This window comes from Lepisma saccharinum, chromosome 26 (genome assembly GCF_977018435.1).
Source record: "Lepisma saccharinum chromosome 26, izLepSacc3.1, whole genome shotgun sequence".
Lineage (NCBI taxonomy): Eukaryota > Metazoa > Arthropoda > Insecta > Zygentoma > Lepismatidae > Lepisma > Lepisma saccharinum.
Window position 1 is genome coordinate 22,045,904 of NC_139254.1, and position 19,179 is coordinate 22,065,082.

Below are 19,179 nucleotides of genomic sequence, written 5' to 3' on the forward strand. Positions count from 1 at the left end.
ATCCTGTATCAAGCATACGGGCACATAGCACAAATATGTAAGATAAATATTTGTTAATTTGGCAACTTGTTTGCAATTGAATTTCTATCATTAACAGCTGCAAAGAAACAAAAGCTTTCCTTTTTAAAGATAACAATAAATAATTTTTATTTCATTAGGAAACTAAGAATGACTTCAATATTATTATGCAGTACACAAGAGATTATAAACACTCTCTAAAACATACTAGTGCTCGTTGCAACACATTATTTCCACAATCAAGACAAAAAATTAAGGGCATGCTCAAGTAAAATTACGTATATTTCTGTAATTATCAAGTGCGTTACGGGCTCAACGTCAAGTTCGGATTTGTCGGTTATCCAAATATTATTAATTTTGAAAATACTCTTTCAGTTGGTGGAATGTGCCTGAAATTGAATGACATATTAAATCGTGAACGTATTTTATTTCTTTAATTAAAACTTTTAGTTTACAAATTAGTTCATCAAATCAACCTGTGTTCTTCTCCCTTGTTTATTTATAGTAATATCTAAAATCCCTTTTCGCTGTTCATAAGTCAGTCATTGTTCTCTGCAGTTTTCAATGCAACATTCAGGCTTTCTGATCGTGCATCTCACGCTTCACATCAGTGGTATTTATAAGTTGGTTTATGAGAAATTCTCCATTTTTAATCTTTCAATATATATCAATATCACATTGCAAAAACAGTTATTAATAGTTTCAATGTCATTTGCTGGGAAAGAAAATCGTATTACTTTGGATTCGAACATGCAAATGCAAGTATCAAAGTATTTACTTTAGACAGCACTCACGATTTTGAAACGTGGAAAGGTAACGTTACGGGGAGCGTTAAAGTCGGTGTGTTGACAGAATGTAGCTACTGCCATATTAGCACTGACAACTAGGAAGGGATCTCAATTATAACGTGGCTGCATGCTTTCCGCTAATAAATAAATATGTTTTTTTCAACGTATACACAAATACATCGTCGCTTCGGAACAAGAAATGTTCATTTTTCTGCTTGCAGATTACTAACATACGAAGTGGCATGTAATTCAAAAGGTTTTGAAGAAAACTCAATTTTTATAAATAAGGTTGGCTGAAATTAGACAAAAAAGTTACCTTCTGGTGGCTCGAATTCAGGTTGCCCGCACGCTAGCCCGACAGGCTAGCCAACACGCTAGCCAACACTCCAAACGAAACGATTTTGCAAGTAGTCCACCAAAACGAAAGTTTATTTTCAGATTGCTAATTCCCAAGGTATAACATGCGTAGCCAGGTGTGGCATGCGTTTTCTGTACTTTTGCTATTTGAGTAGCTTTGGTCTCTCCCTAAGTTAATCACGGGAATAGTGAGGAATGTTTTTTAGACGAAGATGAAAAATATACACACAGTTATAATCCACCCTCGCAATAAATCCAGAACTCAAACCTGGAACCTTCGATGCGAGGTGTGTTTCTTGTTCTAACTATATCTGCGTGTTTTCGCTACATTCATAGTATTTCGTGAGTAGATATGAAGAAAGTAAATAAATAAATGGGTGGAAGGGACTGGAGAATCGTAGCTACGGAACTATTGAGAAAATATCCTTGGCCAAGATAGAGAATCTCTATATCCCTTGTGATAGAGAACGTATTAGAAGAATGAAAGGACAGATTAAAATATTAAATTTGATGTGTATCCTAACCAACACACTATCAATAGCACTACATTTTCTTTTTTCCAGTCAGTCTGTTTGCTTCCTCAGCACATGAAAAAGTAAATGCATCTTAATTTCTGATAATTGTCTCATTCTCTATTAATAGAAACCACGTGTGTCAAAAATAGACGCATTCATTCTGTGAAATATCACATGCTTCGCACATCATGCTTCTCCGTTTACTGTCATTTGGACATTCACTTGGAAGTTAAAACTTAGCTTTGTGTGTGCGTTTTCACGTGCATGTGTGTGACAAGAGTGGTGTGAACGTGTGTTGGATGTTGTTCTAGGTTTTATTTTCGTTCAAAGCATTAATATAACTGTAAAATATAGAACTTAGTGTATTGCAAGGGGTGAAAATATAAACCCAGTCCGTCAGGTTCGTTACCAAACAACATTAAATAAAGGAACGTAACTTGGACCGAGAATTATTCCATGTCGAGAACACGAGACATTACTTCCAACAATCTTCATCTCGTATTTCTCTTAGGCATCACTACTCAATTTACAGTGATGTATACCCGTGACTGGTATACAAGCCGCAGAATTGCAATGCTGTTTGGGTTGTCTACTCACAAGGCGCTTGGTGGTCAGACACCGAGGGCTTGCTTCAGTGCGTCTTCAATAGGGTCGTTACAACCCAGCTTTGTCCAAGACTGTACCACCCTTCTACTCGTATATCAATTTACTGCTCCCTGTCTCGCTCTATCTTCCTTTCATTTCTTGTTTTCTTTAACTTCCCTATCTTCCATTTTCTTTCCACGTTCCCTCTCTCTTTCCCTTCCTAGCTGTATCTCTTCATCTCTCTGTCCATGGGCGGAGTTTGAGCTTTTGCTTTGGGGTGGCAGACTCTGGGATAAGCATATGATGTACCTGAGGGTTGTTGTATATCCCCTAGCTTAAAAACACTGAGTTTTAGGCCTTTTAGATTTGAAAATGTTAAATTTCCTCGCTTAAGTAAACAAATATTAATTAGTATATTGGTTGTCAGTTTTAAAAGAAGCAAAACAATACAATTATTGCATTTTGCATTTCATTAATTTTTTTATACATACAATACTCGTATTACTTTAAAAGATTTACGGTACAAAAGTAAGCTTCAGAAATTTTAGAAAAATTAAATTGAAAAGTTCTTTTGATGCCTCAGCAGTAACTGTTGACCCAACACAAAGTCATGTTACGTTTTTCTTTCTTCAAACTGTACACATCAATCAAATTGTCTAAGATACGCTATTGCGGCGCAATTACCGCACATGACATCATGCCAAACGTCAAGATTTGCGGTATGGCATCATAACAAAAATGCAGTGATTGAACTTAATCATGTGTTATTTTTTTAGTACTTTTTAAGTCTGGAGGGGCCAGGGGGGCCTGGCCCCTCCAGAACTCCGCCTATGTTTCTGTCCTACGTTTTCTTTCGATCTTTTCTCTCTCTCTCTCTCCCCCTTCCTCTATTTCTCTCCTTGGAGGCACACAGTGGTTCGGATCCCACTTTAAACTGTAGGTCCAGTCCCGATTAGCCTTACTGTGCATAAAGTGGACTTAAAACACCAAATCAATCCAATCCAATCTATTTCTCTCTTCTTTCCAGGTTGTTAAAGGTCCAGGAATCTTAAATAAATTCAATTCCGGTCCAGGAGAGAAAATCAGCAAGCGTAAATGGGTTATGGACCGTAAAGAACCTTTTTATCTGTAAGGTATTTCAATTCGGTCCAGGAACCTTTTTTCCGGATCAATTTAAATACGGACCAGGAACATTTTTCAATGAAACAATACGCAACTAGGACCGAACTTAAATTGGGCGAGAAAAAATGGTTCCGGTCCTGTTGCAGAACCAAATAGAATCCATTATTATTTATGGCATCCTGGACCTTTCACAACACTGCTTCTTTCTTCAATTCCTCTCTACTTCTTCTCTCTGTCCTACATTCTCTTTCGCCCCTTTTCTTCCCCCGTCTGTCTCTCTCCCTCTCTCTATTTATCTTCCTTCTTCTATTCTTTCTACTTCTTCCTTCTGTCCTACATTCTCTTTCGCCTTTTTTTCCTGGTCTTTCTCTCCTTTCTTTCTATCTCTCTCTCCTTTCTTCTAATTTCTCTACATCTTCCTTTTGTCCTACATTCTCTTTCGCCTTTTCTTCCTTGTATTTCTCTCCCTTCCTCTATATCTATCTTCTATTCTCTGTACTTCTTCCTTTTGTCCTACATTCTCTTTCGCCTTTTCTTCCTGGTATTCTCTCCCTTCCTCTATTTCTATGTTCTATTCTCTCTACTTCTTCCTTTTGTCCTACATTCTCTTTCGCCTCTTCTTCCTGGTATTTCTCTCCCTTCCTCTATTTCTATCTTCTATTCTCTCTACTTCTTCCTTTTGTCCTACATTCTCTTTCGCCTTTTCTTCCTGGTATTCTCTCCCTTCCTCTATTTCTATGTTCTATTCTCTCTACTTCTTTCTTTTGTCCTACATTCTCTTTCGCCTCTTCTTCCTGGTATTTCTCTCCCTTCCTCTATTTCTATCTTCTATTCTCTCTACTTCTTCCTTTTGTCCTACATTCTCTTTCGCCTTTTTCTACCTGGTCTTTCTCTCCCTTCCTCTATTTCTTTCTTCTATTCTCTCTACTTCTTCCTTTTGTCCTACATTCTCTTTCGCCTTTTGTTCCTGGTATTTGTCTCCCTTCCTCTATTTCTATCTTCTATTCTATCTACTTCTTCCTTTTGTCCTACATCCTCTTTCGCCTTTTCTTCCTGGTATTCTCTCCCTTCCTCTATTTCTATCTTCTATTCTCTCTACTTCTTCCTTTTGTCCTACATTCTCTTTCGCCTTTTCTTCCTGGTATTTCTCTCCCTTCCTCTATTTCTATCTTCTATTCTCTCTACATCTTCCTCCTGTCCTACATTCTCTTTCGCCTTTTCTTCCTGGTATTTCTCTCCCTTCCTCTATTTCTATCTTCTATTCTCTCTACATCTTCCTCCTGTCCTACATTCTCTTTCGCCTTTTCTTCCAGGTATTTCTCTCCCTTCCTCTATTTCTATCTTCTATTCTCTCTACATCTTCCTCCTGTCCTACATTCTCTTTCCCTCTTTTCTCCCCGTCTCTCTCTCCCTCTCTTCTTCAGTTTCACTCTTCTTCTTCCTTCTGTCCTACATTCTCTTTCTCTTTTTCTCTCTCGTTTCTCGCACTATTTCTTTATGTCTCTCTCTATCTTCGTCTATATATTTCTCCTCCTTCCTTCTGTCTTACATTCTCTCTCTCTTCTTTTCAATAGGATTGAACAGATACCGCTACCCATTTATCGGCATCAGTGTCGGAAAATTTCTGTTGGAATGCATCATTGATCCCAGTCGCAACTTTTCCACATTTCAAGTATTTCGCGGAGTCCGCACAAAATGCCGCACGACACTTTCGCAGAGCCTAGCCTGAAAATTATGCAAATTGGAAATTTTCATTTATTTACCACCAATATTACATGAAAACAACGAATTTTGTAATTAAATGACAGCTATTTTTAATATTCCCATGTAATTCTTAAATATTTTAAAGCAAAAATTATAATTTGATGCAAATAATTTTAGCGCTTTAAGTATGGTAGTGGTATAGTCAACTGAAATAACATACAAGTCAAGGTTTAATATACATTGCAATGTTATCTGTTTCAGTACCTGTCCTAACGGTAACTGTATTATTCTTTTAATGCAGGATGACGTATGAATCGAAGGGCTATGTCAACAAGTTGTCGATGTTCGATAAGGATCTGATGTTTCTGGTTGTGTTCGGCCTACGCGGTTATAAACACGAGTACGAGTGTCAAAGTGCATTGAAGTGCGCGTATGCAACGCTGCAGCAGCTGAAAGAGATGGCAGGAGTGGAGAAGGTTTCCATAGGAGTTACTACAGGTAAAACTTCCCCGACTGGAACGGAAATCGTGTATCCCACGTTACAGTTAGGGGCCCTACTATTTTTTTTTAAAGGAAAACCTTTAAATGGTAGTTTCACCTGTCATTTTTATTTCTCCGTGTTCTTATATAAGACAAAGGGGTTAATAACAAATGTTAAACCTTATTGATAGCAAATTGTGTACTTGGAGTTAAATATACTAAAAGTTCTATGAACGTTTCATTTGTACTATAATTCTAAAGTTAAATAATTATGAAAAGATGCCAGTGGCGGCGATTGGGTTCCAAAACTGACGGGTGCAAGGGCAGTTTACTTTCCCTTGGTATATAACGTTTAGAATAGTGCGGGGGCACTGGCCCCCCACGTCCCCCTAATAGCCTCCACTGGAAGATACTGATTGTTTCCAAGCCAAATTTCAAATTTTTGAATAAAAGTGTATTTGTGGGGTATAAATTACGTAACTATTAAGCTTGAATGTAATATGAATTTTTCAATATTTTTGATGAAATTTATCTTTCCCTTTTTATCTCTTTGAATTTTCCCGCAATGAGGGAAATTTACATTCATGTGGCAACACTGACTGGACGATTGATTTGGTGCTCTCTATTATACTTTCCTTACTGTAAAGCCTGCACATCAGTTCAGACAACCAAAATTGACTTAATGTCGATAGGGTCAGAAAGTAGAACAAGAAGAATCTCTGATATACTGAGATGTCATCTCATGTCATCATTATCCCCATCAACTGTACAAATACTTTGTGTATCTCTGTAATGAATATTGAATTTTAGAGTTATGTCCTGTACTTCCCAGGAATAACATATTGCGGAGTGGTTGGTCACGCTCTGCGCAAGGAATACACGGTCATCGGAGGACCAGTGAATAAGGCGGCTCGCATGATGGTCGCGTACGAGGGCAAGGTCACCTGCGACAGGAACACCTTCGTCTTTTCAAAGTTGCCAGCTCATTACTTCATCCTGCAGGAACCCAAGGCGCTTAAAGGTCTGGAGAATGTCGGACCTATTTACCAGTTTGTCCACGAGGAGAAGTAAGTAACAAGGTTGATTTAATTAACTGATGAATTTGGTTTATTTTACTTCGCATTTCTGCCACTTTCGCGAAGATTAGGTTAACTTTGATATGATGAAATTTGTGAAGGGACACTCACAAAGAACACCCATGCAGGGATTCGAAGCCGGGACCCCTGGCGTCGTAGCTAACCAATCGGCCACGGAGGTCGGCTATCATTTTCTTCACTCTCCTTCTCTCTACATCTCACTTTTTGTACTTCTCCTAGGAGCGTATATTTTAGGGCTGCTCTATCCGACGCCTGAAGCCTAGACACTAAAACATAGGAGAAACGTTGATTATAAATTGTGAATAAAAAAAATCACTTCAATAAGATCGTAATGATTTTGAAGTTGGCAAACTGATATCTTAGCAGTTTACGATCTGGTTGCCGCGACTTCCTTCAAGACGCAGATAACGAACAAAATGGGTGTGTCTAACCACTTATACGCGGCGTTTAAACGAGCCTAACCTTCTTCCTTCATCCATAGCTTAGGACTATCTGACGTTGTGAGATAGTCCATATCTTGAACTCAGCATACGTCACTGATTTCTCTCTTTGTTTTTCTTTCTCCCTCTGATTGTGACTTTCTCTTTTCTCTAACCCTTCTTCCTTTTCTTTATCCACCACTCTGCGCGCTGCTTGCCTGTGCACGTGATTCTCGCTCTACTACAAGTAATAGTTGTCAGAAGTTCGTAGAAATTTAAGATGTGCTTAGGAACGTACGCGTATTTAGAAATATATTTCGGGTGGGAGGGTGGCGAACCATGTGTCTCAGAAATACTAATAATAATATGTAAATTAATACTATAACTATAAATTAAGGTACCTGGACCCAATATGGCCTAGTACCAATATGGCTATTTGCGGTTTCCAAGTAGGTACGTACATGGTCAATTCAACAGATGACGTTAGTATGTCATTTAGTCTGTCCGAATAACGTGATTGAACTTGTTGGCTGTACCCATGTATTCAATATGGCCTAAATGTTACTTTTTAACAAAATCTTCCCTGCACCCATGTTATTATTTGTAACTGACTCCAATTTTCAGTAAACGCCCAGAAATGCCCCCTCTTCTGAATCTTTCGATTAGTGTTACCTTTTTGACTTTGTACACCTTAGAAACAATCGCAAACCTTAGGTAGGCCATATTGGGTTCTTGTATCTTATGTAATAATATGTAAATCAATATTGCATTGCTATTACTACATGAATCGATAAAAAAGATTGTATGAGATTACAGATATAGCAGCACGTATTCATTATCTAGCTTACGTGCAGTTAAGATCACCAAAATTGGTATAAGATCAATTGTCCTGGAAATGAAATGGTCAAAATGATAAAGATTTGAATATAGGCGTAACTTGGTGGGGGCAAGGGGGGCACGTGCCCATCCCCAAATTTTCAGTTTTGTTTTTTTAAATTTACAAGTTTGGGGACCTGAGGAGGAAAGTAATAAAGAGTAATATTTGTCATTTCGCAAACGTCACAGTTATTTATTATAATACTGGACGCTGTTTTATGGGATTGAAACTTTCCGAGCCTCTTTCCCCAAAGTTAAGCACCAGGTTTAATTCTATCCCCTCAAAATTAGGCCCCAAATCTGATTGTGCGCCGTCAATATTAGGCCCCAAGTCTGATTCTTCTCCGTCAAAATTAGGCCCCAAGTCTGATTTTGCCCTGTCCAAATTAGGCCCCAAGTCTGATTCTGCCCCGTCCAAATTAGGCCATAAATCTGATTCTTCCCCGTCCAAATTAGGCCATAAGTCTGATTCTGCCCCGTCCAAATTAGGCCCCAGGTCTGATTCTGCCCCGTCCAAATTAGGCCATAAGTCTGATTCTTCTCCGTCAAAATTAGGCCCCAAGTCTGATTCTGCCCCGTCCAAATTAGGCCATAAGTCTGATTCTGCCCCGTCCAAATTAGGCCCCAGGTCTGATTCTGCCCCGTCCAAATTAGGCCATAAGTCTGATTCTTCTCCGTCAAAATTAGGCCCCAAGTCTGATTCTGCCTCGTCCAAATTAGGCCATAAGTCTGATTCTGCCCCGTCCAAATTAGGCCCCAGGTCTGATTCTGCCCCGTCCAAATTAGGCCATAAGTCTGATTCTTCTCCGTCAAAATTAGGCCCCAAGTCTGATTCTGCCTCGTCCAAATTAGGCCATAAGTCTGATTATGCCCCGTCCAAATTAGGCCCCAGGTCTGATTCTGCCCCGTCCAAATTAGGCCATAAGTCTGATTCTTCTCCATCAAAATTAGGCCCCAAGTCTGATTCTGGCCCGTCCAAATTAGGCCATAAGTCTGATTCTGCCCCGTCAAAATTAGGCCATAAGTCTGATTCTGCCCCATCAAAATTAGGCCCCAAGTCTGATTCTGCCCCGTCCAAATTAGGCCATAAGTCTGATTCTGCCCCGTCAAAATTAGGCCCCAAGTCTGATTCTGCCCCATCAAAATTAGGCCCAAGTTACGCCCATCGTTGAATATGAATTGAATAACAAAAAGGATGTAGTTGATGAAAACTAAAGTTTCTGATTAATATTCTATGCATATTATCATAAGTAGTTGCACAAACTGTCATTCAAAGCAGTATGATCCAAAATAATCCTTGACTTCCACTAAGTTCGGCGGAAATAAATAGCCATCGATTCGTGGACGTATTTAGGGAAGTTGGTCCAGGGGGTCCGGACCCCTCCCCCCTCCCCAAAGATTTATCAAGTACTAAAATTAAATAATGAAAATATACTCGTTTAGCATTTGTTGTATAATTTCCTCTGAACTTATTGGAACACAAGGATTAGTTTGGGATCATACGGCTTTGAATGTCATTACAAAGAAGATTTATGTACACTACTACTAAAAATAATATGCATAAAATTTTAATCAGAAACTTACTTTTCTCCAGCTACATGTAACATCATTTTGTTATTTGACAAATATTCAATTCTTCATCTATTTGACATTAATTTCATTGCCAGGGCACTTGTTTTTATGTAAATTATTCTGATGTTAACTACAGGTAAGCTACATAATGAATATGCGCTGTTATATCTCTATTCTTATAGTCTTTTTACCTATTCGTGTAATAATAATAAAATATTAATTTAGGTATTGTAATTAGTATTAATTTGATTTAATATATATATATATATATTTAATTTAAACATTATTATAATTATTATTATTCCTGAGACACTTGGTTCGGACTCTCCTCCTAAACATATTTCTAGATACGTGCCTGCCTCGATTATACAACAAGTGTCAAACAAGTGTATTTTCGTTTTTTTTTTAAAAAAAATAGTACGTTGTAAGCCTTTCGTAGAGGGGTGGGGGTAAGGGTGTCCGGACCTCTTGGACTCTCTCTAAACACATTCTTGTACGCGTTGTACAGTGGGATCCATGAGTATGACCGTGCATATTGTTCATCACCGTGTTCGTGCACTTAATTTGACCCAATAAGAGCTTCAAGAATTAAAAGAAAACTCAAAACACGCTGTTGACAACTTCTCCACCAATATACATAGCTTAAAAACACACAGGATGTAAGAGAAAAATTAATGAAAATAGTCATGAATATGGCTCGGAAGTTGAGGAAAAATCCTTTTTCTTCCTAGTGTCCGAAGACGAGGCCCAACATAATATATGTTCATTTTGGGTCATGGTAGGCCAGAAAAGGTGGGTTTTATTTGTCCTTTTTTGCCTTTTTCGGCGTATTTTGGCTTATTGGTCATTTTTAGCCTTTTTTAAAGGTCTTAACGTTTTTTTTGCAACTTCAGCTCCTTTCGACTAAGTTTTTACATTCTCAATTCAAATCATCATCAGTTCATCACCTGTTAAACATCCTTTCTGTAGTAAAGAAATAATAAAAATAATAAATATATATATATGAACCATCCCTGAAACGAGAGAAAAACTTTTTTGAACGACTGAAGCAGGCAGGGTACAAGGACCTTTAACCGTAACTTGTCTGGAAGGTCGTGCTGCAAGTGGCAACTTAATCTTGTTTTGAAGCTTTCAGCATGGTGTATATGACCAGACAGCAAGCGCCTGCAAAGATCTCAAGTCAGATAAGGAGGTGCCGCGCATATTCATTAAATATGTAATTAAAACTGAAATTATTAATTAATTTGGATCACATTTATACGTCCTTTTTTCCGTTTTTTTATTCCTTTTTTTATATTTTTAGGTCTTTTTATAGGTCTTCAACTTCCGAGCCGTAGTCATGAACAGTTCGCACGGTAATACTCATGGATCCCACTTCCCACTGTACCAAAATATCTACATTACAGAACTACCGGCTGTTTTTGGATCACCCTTTGTATGGTAATCGTTTTGCGAGGGGCTAATTGTTACAGTTTTCTTCTTTCCAGCAACCCCACGGAAGCTTCCAGCGTAATGTTTCCTCTCCTTGGAAGGAAGAAAGAGCTGGCAACTGTGCTGCATGCAGTGGAGTCCATGTTGGAGATCAGACGAGAGAAGACTGAATTTTCATTTCCAATCTACAGCCCAAAAGTGGTCACGATAGAAGGGGAGACTGGGATAGGTAAAACCAGACTGCTCGAAGCTTTGGTGGACGACGTAAGGAAGCTGGGAGCGAGGCCTGCTGTGGTGTTGGCCAGCTCAGCTTCTCTGCACGAACCTTTCGGCGTGATATACAAGCTATTGTGCCAGCTGCTTGGCATAGATACCAGCACACTTGCGATCGATAAGGAAGAGAAGATATTGAACGAATTCAGTATTTTTGAATCCGCAAATGAACTCTGCTATATTAATGACATCTTCAAAGTGAAGTTTCCTCTGAAAGAAATATATTTTTCTGAAACGGCGTCAAAGCGAAAGGAAGGTACTCATGATATCGTGGCTCGTTTGATTCAGAAGGTAAGGGTAGGAGTGTTATATGTACGAGGGTTGTTCAAAAAGTTCAGGGGCTTCGGAAGCAGCCCTCTCGTGTTCACTCTTGCACTGCCTTAACATGTGACAAGTCTTCCTAGCGGTGAAGTTGTTGAGTATTTTGCTTTCAGGCGGATCATTCTACAGGGTGTCTCATAAGTCACTAACTATTTTAACTTCTTTATTTGCTGACCGTTTCTTTTATGATTCATTGCTGACCGACATAAATCTACTAATTTAAGACCTGCCTTTCTGTCATTTGTCAGAACTGCCGGATGACCAGTGCTATGTACAGTCACCTGCAATAAAAGTGGGACATCTAGATCCTGAAATGCTCGCTTCCCTCTACGGCGTTGCTTGTGTTCCCTAACTCTAGGGCGAAAATTGGATTGTAATAAATTTTCAATGGCAACTTTTGTATAAGTGTAGATTGAGTTTTCTCGGCGCTTCTGACCTCGCACTTTCAACATACACATCCATACATTTTAAAACCTTGTCCCTAAGTTCAAAACATGCAGTATCTGAAGTTCTGTAGATATAACTCTTGGTAATAGACAGGTATTTCTTCAAATTATAACTTAACGCCCATTTCCCTTTTGATATATACAGGTTTATTTATATAATCTTATTTACAGAAGTTAAATCTTGGCCGTTATTCGCAAAATCCCCATCTCGGTGTACCCTGTTCCCCTTTCCCGAAGAGAGTGTGTAGCCACTGCCTTCACGAGTAAGAATAAAATTAACTCTTCAGTACCAAAAAAGGTGGCTGAAGGTATGTACGTGTGTACCCGGTTTCCCACATGAAATGTACTATTGAAATAAACGTGAAAAGAGCAAGTGTGTGTATTAGAAGAAAGAAAGTTAAAATTGCCGTTGGTTCACATAGTAAAGGAAAGAGAGCTCTCACAGCCGCTCCCCTTAGAGAAGAAGATACCTCTTACATCGCTGTACACCGCCAAACATCTGAGGCCCGTTAGTAGAAACTTTCCATTGGTCGGCTGTCCAGCGACACACCCACCTATCCTGGTTGCGTCGTCGCCTTGTAATCAAGGGATCCCGGGTTCGATACCCGGTGGAGGCACATAGTGGTTCGGATACCACTTTAAACTGTAGGTCCAGTCCCGATTAGCCTTACTGTGCATAAAGTGGACTTAAAACTAAAAGTCAAGCAATCAATCAAAACACCCACCTATCCCAAAGGCCAAGAATTCAGACGTACAGGAATGTCTAGACATACACAAAAGTTGCACACTAACATTACCAATAGTTTTTTTCTTGTATGTACGTATTGCTTGCATTCTAGAATTATTTCTCTTGTAGTGTACGGTTATTACAAGCATAGAAGCACAGTTTCTCGTTGTGACGTTTCAGGAGAACACACTCCCTTCATAAGACATTTATTTTTAGTTTGACAGTTATAACAATGGTTAAGAATTGTTATTATGTTATGTCTGGGAAGCTTCGTTCATTGCAGAAGAACACTGGAATAAATTAAATAATGAAAATGGTAACATAGACCCACTATGGAGTTTTCTTTTTCATAAGTGGAGTAAGCCACCATCTTTAAACTTTAATGTAACAGAAAACATGAAGAAACTCTGTGAAAGCAATGATGATTTTGAATTGCTGATGATATTTGGGATTCATAATATTTTTTAATAAAAATAATGTGATCAAAATTTTTATCTGAAAAAAAAATAAAACAGACTGCTTGTTTTTTCACAGTTATATTGCTATATTACAACAATGCAACATTGACAACGTCCATTGCATAACGGATTCTCCTTTTATTTAAAAAAAATCTTAACCATTGTTACAACTGTATCTTTAGTCAAACTAAATATAAATGTATGATGAATTGAGCGTGTGTTCTGAAACGTCACAACGAAAAATGGTGTTTTTATGCTTGTAATAACAGTGGACTACAAGAGAATAACATTACCAAACCACATGAAAGTAAAAACCGACCGACCAATTAAATTAATTAATGAGCATATAAAAATAAAAAGGATCCAGTTATGATCGCATCATTACAAACTTCTACCGCCACGGTTGAGATAGGCAACACACATGCCGTCTTGCAGGGAAACGAGTATTTCAAGATCTATACTCTGTCCCGGCAATCTCTGTAGCTGGCGAACGAAAGCAACTCTCTGCGCAAGTAGGAGGGAACAGGATTACGTGGAGTTGGAAAGCGACTGAAGCTCTCAGCTCTTTGTATCAGCATGTACTGCATCGCTCCGCCTACTTCCTTCCTATCCTTCTGCACGACCTTGCTCCAGAGATTTCGGGATAGAGTGTATGCGTGTGTCTCTTATTTATTTCTGGTAGCTGTACGTTGCTTCTACAGTGCAAGGAATTACTTGGTAGCTGTATTAGTAAACGGCGCATGTGTTCTTTCGCCTGCTAGCAAAAAATTATTTGGTAAGAATTCACATTAAATTTGCCTAACAACCGCTAGGATGCGCCACTTGTCTCGAAGTCCTGCGCAGGCGCTGTCACGAAAGCGGGCTATTTAAACAGCTCGAGATGTCTTTTCCACAAGTATCATGTAAATATAACTTCTCCCTCCTCCTCTTCTGGCCGGTCCCCTTGGCGGAGTGGTTAGCACATGGCGCTACGACGCCAGGGGTCCCGAGTTCGAATCCCAGCCTGTGCATGGATGTTTGTGAGTGTCCACTCATCAATTTCATCATATCATCACTCATCCCCCATTTTCACAAAAGCGAAGTAAAATAAAGCAAATCAATCAATCAAATCCTTCTCTTCTGCATAGGAGTAATTTATATTTTTATTAGTTTAAAGTTAAATTTTAATTGACTTCTGAAATGCTATTAGGTAAATCACATTTTCTTATTTAAATCTGCAATAGGAAAGGAGAAAAATCTCGTACATGTTCTTAAATTCGAATGTTAAATATCGATATTGTATGTGACACATCATGACTTAAAACATACAGCTGAAAATAAATAATTTTATGTACTTTTTCCAGCTTGCCGAGGGTGGCATTGTCACCTTCGTCGTAGATGATGCTGAATTCATCGACCCCTTTTCCTGGGAGATTTTCAAAGATGTCGTCCACGAGCCTTGCGCTTTCACCATCCTAACAATGAACAACAATGGGAACGCAGGGAAGCATAAACTGTGCGAGGCGGCTGAAATGGTTCTGCATGATCCTGGAGTTATCAGAATCCCTTTGATGGGCCTGGAAGCAAAGTATCTAGCCCCGCTTGCTTGTCAGATCCTGGAAGTTCAGGCCATCCCGGAAAGTTTGGAGAGGTAAGCTTCAGATACACACACACACGCACACGCACACACACATGCATAGGGGAGATGGGCAAAATTATGGAAACACCTGTGACAAGTCCACTCTTGTGACCATCTTTCCTTGTTAACGATATCCGCAGAGGCGATGTCAGAGAATTTTTGGAGGGAGGTCGTGGGCTGAAGGGTGGATGACAAATTTTCAGGTAGGCCTTACTTCAGTAATCAAAATTACTAAAATTCTCCCTCTTTCTGAACCTTTTCTTCGCCATTTCTATATTCTATATCCTCCATCCTTCGGAACTGAACCCACACTACCGTTAAAGGTGATAGTATACACAAACCTTTGGGGTGTATTGGGTACAGTAGCCAACAGCCCCTTAGCTGTCAACTCTATGCAACACGCACAGCAATTGTGTTCAACGCCCTCCATGGAACACCGTGGGAGTCAGTGTTACCAACTATCTAGAAAAGTGTGAGCACAAGCCTTGAAACGACGTGCGAATGGATATTTCGCACGATTGCTATACCATCTATCGGAACGTTTCGAATTATCGAGCAAAGAGGCGTAGTTCTGACGGAGATTGAGTGCACGCTTGGCGTCACACGGGAGCCGTAATGTCGGTTCTGGAAAATAACTTCCTCAAAAATGATTTCCAACGTATAAATCACGAAGAGAAGTAGGCCATGTTACTTATTAATTAAAATACTAGTTTATAAAGACTTAGATGGACAGGCTATAATGACATGAATGGGAGAGGAAAGAAGAGTTTACAGGATTCTTGTTGTGAAACCTGATGGTAAGAGATCTTTATGAAGGCCAAGACGAAGATGGAGGGATAATCTTGAGATGAACCTAAAGGAAAGCGGTAAGGATGGAAAAGATTGATCTTGCCCAGGATAGGGGCACATGGAAGGCTTGTGTTGCTGCAACCATAAACCTTCGGGTTTAAGAATGCTAAAGAGTGAGTGAGTGTGAATTTCAAAGCACAATGAAGGTATAATTTTAGGTATATTTAGCAGAAGAAAATATGCTAAAATAAAAACGCGAATTTTGGAAACAAAAAGTGATACTGAAAAATCGAGGTCCCTATTTATATTCCCTGAGAATTGTTGTGTCCCCAATAACGAAACAGCCGATGCAAACTAAAAAAATATATCGTTTCAGCACCCTTGCGGAGAAAAGCAACGGGAATCCTGGTTGGTGCGAGAGTTTCCTCGTGAGCTTGGTGCAGAGTGGGTTGCTGAAGCTGACGCCGATGAAGAAGGAGAAGGCCCTACAGGTTGGGCAGTTCGTCTTCACCCAGATGGAGCACCTGTGGAAGTGCACGGCCACCTCCGCGGAGGACGACGGGAAGGAACAGTTCTGCTCTCTGGTTGGCCAGGCGCTTCCCGCCGAGGGAAGGAGCAAGGTGGCCGCCATGCGGATGGAGTGGACGCACAAGCAGAAGCACATTCGGGACTTCCTTGCCAAGGAACAGGGCCAATCCTCAAGCAGTGTCGACGAGGTGAGTTTTGAGTTATATTCATATCCATGCAACTTAGTTATCATCAGTGGCGTCGCGTGCGGGTGTTCACAATAATGTTTTTGTACTGAATGCAGATTTACTCCTCTCCCTTGTAACTTCATCTTCAATTGAAAATGTGAGAATAACAGTTCAATTTATTTTCAACAATTTTCCCCCCAAATCACGCTATATTTGAAGTAATACAAGAAGGACCTAAGGGAAATTGTCCCTTTCCGCCTTAAAATTCGCCAGGTTTAGCAAATTCTCGCTAAAGTTTGCAACTATGTAGCACAGACCTTTTCGAGTCCCCCTAGACATGCTGCACTCTGGTGCCGAATGTAAGAAATATTGCCGCTTGCATCAGTGTTCGCACAGCGAAGTGAACATTTTCTGGGTATAGTGGCCAACAGCCCCTTAGCTGTCAGCTCTATGCAACAGGCACAGCAATTGTGTTCAACGCCCTCCGTGGAACACCGTGAGATTCAGTGTTACCAAGTATCTAGAAAAGTTATCAGACGTGAAAGAAGTCGAGTCAGAGTAAATTTAAATTGTGTATATATACTCGTACATCAAACATAGTATTTTTTTAAATAAATATACGTATGTGTGTGTGCATTTAATATGTACGTAATTGAAGACATCTTACATGAGTGTTCACATGCTCATGCGAACATTATCTTCTATTGGTCAGATGAACAAAACTACATTTTAAGATGATTACTATGTTCGCTTCAGTTTCAATTGCACTGTATCTTCGCGATCCATATTTAATGGCCCGCGATCACATACAAATGACTAGGGAACGGAAGTTGATGAAATGGCATCATTTTTCTGACATCTCGGACACGATGCCATTAAATGCACACAATATTACACTTCGTCTAGAACCCAATAAAGGTAATTCTAAAGTGCATTTTTCAGGTTAAAGGTCATTTTCCCCTATTTTCGGCATTTTTCCGTCATTTTTCGCAATATTCTGTGTATTGTTTCGTCATATTTTGCAACTTCTTTCATTTTGGTAATATTCTTGAGTCTTTTTTCACCAAGGTGAACATAGGCCTATATATATCCGCAGGATTGCAATTTACGAGCAAAAGAAATGCTGAATTGGTGACAGTCTTTGTTGTGTCGATTTTTTTTCTTGATAGCAAGATTGCATTTTGTTCAATCTCCTTTTCATTTCAATTTTTAACCTGAAAATAACAAATTTAATGGTCATTTTTTGCATTTTTTACGTCACTTTCCTTCATCTTTTAGGACATTCTATACGTCATATACCTCTATTTTTAGGTCATTAACTTCCGCTCCCTACCAATGACGGTTATACGTGTACTTCGAGTGTAGTATCCTCGTTCGAGAGTTATTCGCTCGAGTAGAAGAGCTTTCAATTCCGCACGCCATCTAGCGTTCCTGTGCGAACTATTGGGCGCTAGAGCGAAATCTCACACTCTTATGTAGTATATAGAGCTTATCTATATACCGTTGTGTTTGCAGATCAATTACAAATAAGACAAAACAAGATTTGTTTCAAAACTCCTATTTGTTCTGAAGTTATAAGTTTTTAAAATGTACTTTATATTGTATAAGAAAAGTTGTAACAACTCTCTCGGGAATTATATAGGGAAAAGGTCATTGTTTATATGCTTTGAATTAACACAACATTTTTGGCAAGTGGTAAAACTCTCATTGATCTGGTTGCTAATGTTACGGTTCATTTAAGGTCGGATTTCTTTCAAGTCACAATTGTGTCAATCAACATACTGGTTGTAAGTTACTTGTAGTAATTACATATGAATTTATACTAGGCTGAATAAACAATGATTCAATAGGAAACTGAAGTCTGGATATGAATGTTTACATTTCTTCGCAGGCTGACAGTTCACTGATCATAGTCGGTACATTATCCGAGGAGTGCAACCTGTCCACATTGGCTATTCCAAATAAATTGGACGGTGAGTAAAGTACTTGTAAATAAGAAGTTATACTATTTTTGATGGGGTGTTCACTAGCGTTTTATCTACTATTTTAAGGAGAAGAGGGACAATTACGCACCAGTTGTGCATTTATTTCAATATCGTCGGATTGGGCACTGCTATTTAAAAAAGGGTTTAGTATGCAAGAGAGTATGAATTTCTCTCCATGTTGCAAGTGGAAACTGTTTTTCAAGTTGATTAGTAAGTTAGACACTATGTTTGAAAAATATGATTTATAAGTATTTACAGAATCCCATGTATTCCTTATGGAAAATCAACTACAACTTCCGGCTAATCAAATGGGAGTTTCGACTTTTCCAACCACAATGACATAGTTCAACGTGTCCTTTTTCCGTCCATGTACTTTTCTACGTCATTGGATGTTTGCTATTCCCGAGAGAACGAATAAAATAATGGCCCCATTAGACTAATGCATTTCTCCTTGCCTCCTACGGCCATCCTGGCAGTGTTGCCAAACCTGATGTGCATAAAAGAGCTAAATTTCACCATTAATAGAGCTAAATATGACTTTCAAGGAGCTAGATTAACGAACGCTGCATAAAGTGCATCCTAGGGTAATTTTAGGTGTCAGAGCGGTGGGGGCGCTGCTATTACCGTTAGCTTTAAAGTGATGGCAATTTATTCTTAGTTTTCACCGCCTAGATTTGGCGGCATCACCTATCTCAATAATCCAATGGTGTTCATAGGAAATCGAAAATAAAGGATTCCCGGATAACAATATTGTCATCTTCACCTTAGTCACAGTGCTATATATAAAAAAAATACCTAGGAAGGTAAGAGAGGGTGAGTGACGCAGCCAATATAAAAATATCACGTCACGTGAAAAATGTACACTCATGGCAGAAGTTGGTCTTTGTGGGCCGGAGCCAGAGG

The 19,179-nt window shown here is 39.1% G+C and overlaps 1 protein-coding gene across 1 annotated transcript in view; it reads left to right on the forward strand.

Moving 5' to 3' along the window:
- The window catches only part of LOC145979725 (adenylate cyclase type 10-like), a 91,641-nt gene that overhangs the window by 32,818 nt on the left and 39,644 nt on the right, over positions 1 to 19,179 (forward strand). Inside the window, exons 10-15 of the mRNA XM_083112705.1 lie at positions 5,391 to 5,587; positions 6,402 to 6,636; positions 11,021 to 11,528; positions 14,533 to 14,819; positions 15,973 to 16,312; positions 18,183 to 18,264. Coding sequence (XP_082968831.1) covers positions 5,391 to 5,587; positions 6,402 to 6,636; positions 11,021 to 11,528; positions 14,533 to 14,819; positions 15,973 to 16,312; positions 18,183 to 18,264 — 1,649 coding nt within the window. The remainder of the gene's footprint in view (positions 1 to 5,390; positions 5,588 to 6,401; positions 6,637 to 11,020; positions 11,529 to 14,532; positions 14,820 to 15,972; positions 16,313 to 18,182; positions 18,265 to 19,179) is intronic.